A 1,895-nucleotide genomic window follows, 5' to 3' on the forward strand; every position below is an offset into this window, starting at 1 on the left:
TTGTAACATAAAAAATCTGTAACAGCTTTTCATACTGAATTTTCCAGTCCTTTCATAGGACCAAATCATCTTATCAGATTGCTCATTAGAATAGATCAATACTTTTAAGATATCTATAACCAAACTTGGATTGAAGAGAGCTTGAAGCTTAACTAAGTTCCAACCTCTAGTAACTGGATCAATTAAACTGTCAACAGAAACTTGTCTAAACTCATTAGAAATTAATACGTTTTCCTTCTTCAAAGACTGATGGCCTGGAATCGAAGGATCCTGCTTGAGCTTAGCTAGTTTACCATCTCCTATCCACCATGAGCAACCTTGACTCATCAACTTCTTGGCCCCCCAAATGCCTCGCCAGGTGAAGAAGGCCTCTTACCTAAACCAGCTTCTAAGAACACTCCATGAGGGAAGTATTTTGCCTTCGAAACTTTATGGATCAAAGAGTCTGTTTCTTGCATAATCCTCCACCCTTGTTTGGCTAGCAAAGACAAGTTGAATACATGCAGATCCTTAAAACCAAATCCCCCTTTCCCTTTCTGCTCACACATTTTCCTCCAACTCATCCAATGAATTCTCTTTTCATCCTTCTTTTGGCTCCACCAAAACTTTACCATCATGGATTCAAATTCAGAACATAGAGAAATTGGGAGAAGAAAACAGCTCATTGAATAAGTTGGGAGTGAAAGGGCCACTGCCTTGATCAAAACTTCCCTCCCACCTTGGGATAACATATTTTCCTTCCAACCTTGAAGCTTTTTCCACACTTTTTGTTTAATCTCAGAAAAGGCATTTGTCTTTGATCGACCAATTGCAGGAGGAAGACCCAAATACTTCCCATAATCTTGCACTTCAGAGACACCCCATAGCTGCCTTAACTCTTCCTGACTGGCCCTTGAAACATTGCCACTAAAGATCATAGCAGTTTTCTCCATGTTAATTTTCTGGCCAGACACGAATTCATACTTCTTCAACAAGGTTTGAATCCTCCAACTCAACTTCAACCAAGGATGATCCCATGCCAAACCACCCACCAGTCCCACTTCCCCTCCACTTGTTTTGCCACTTTTATCGAAGACATTTATAAGCGTTTATGATACAAAAAAAAGGCACCCAAGCACTTAGATTTATTCACAAATTTTAAAGAAAAAGTCATGGACAATGCAGAAAATTCTTCTCATTGAAATGCTCGAAAAACTCAAAAGACTAATATTCTCCTTGAATAAGGAAAAAAAGTTATAAGGGAACCATGGTCCATTAGTCATAGATGTGACATTCTCGTAGAAAAGTTTTCTGCATTTTTACTTACTCACCATGGTCCATAGGAATCATAGAGAACAAATCTATCGCATACAATGAAGAACTCCATAGGTACGCATCAAAATCATCATCGATGTTATATTGATAATCTAGTAGTTGGGAGAGCTTAAGGCAAACTACTAATTAAATCAACTACCTAACCAAGAGAAATTGTAATTTTGTATTGTTCTTTGACAATCCATGAAGAGAAAAAAAATAAAATTATTAAAGCAATAGTGCTTAGATTAATATATCATGTTTGACTATCTATTATTTGAAAGTGTTGCAATGTCTAAGTTTATACTCTTGTATGCCAACAAGAGTAAATTATTGTATGCTTATTGACCTGTATCACTAAATATGACTGGATTTGTTGGGTTCAAAACCTGCAATCATGAATTATCTAATACATCTATTTATTATATTTTTTAGAAGTAATATGGAAATTTAATATCAGGAACATTAAAACCACAGAAGCCCAAATCAATATTCCATAAAAACAACATGAAAATTGGGAGAAAAAAGGACAATTAAAACCATGCTTTCGTGATTGTCACCTTCAATATCTGCAGGAGCCACTCCTGTAGGTCTCCAATGCA

General features: G+C 36.4%; 1 protein-coding gene across 1 annotated transcript; it reads right to left on the reverse strand.

The window, feature by feature from the left end:
• Window positions 1-326: 326 nt before the first annotated feature.
• LOC108990366 (uncharacterized mitochondrial protein AtMg00310-like) lies at window positions 327-932 on the reverse strand. Its single transcript, XM_018964312.1, has one exon. It carries the CDS (start codon window positions 930-932, stop codon window positions 327-329), a length of 606 nt encoding a protein of 201 aa, XP_018819857.1.
• Between the last annotated feature and the right edge of the window lie 963 nt (window positions 933-1,895).

The sequence above is a fragment of the Juglans regia genome, chromosome 15 (genome assembly GCF_001411555.2).
Source record: "Juglans regia cultivar Chandler chromosome 15, Walnut 2.0, whole genome shotgun sequence".
Taxonomy (NCBI): Eukaryota; Viridiplantae; Streptophyta; class Magnoliopsida; order Fagales; family Juglandaceae; genus Juglans; species Juglans regia.

Bases quoted from the DNA above. Each gene is read 5' to 3' on its own strand.
- LOC108990366 (XM_018964312.1), bottom strand. From the start codon at position 932: ATGGAGAAAACTGCTATGATCTTTAGTGGCAATGTTTCAAGGGCCAGT.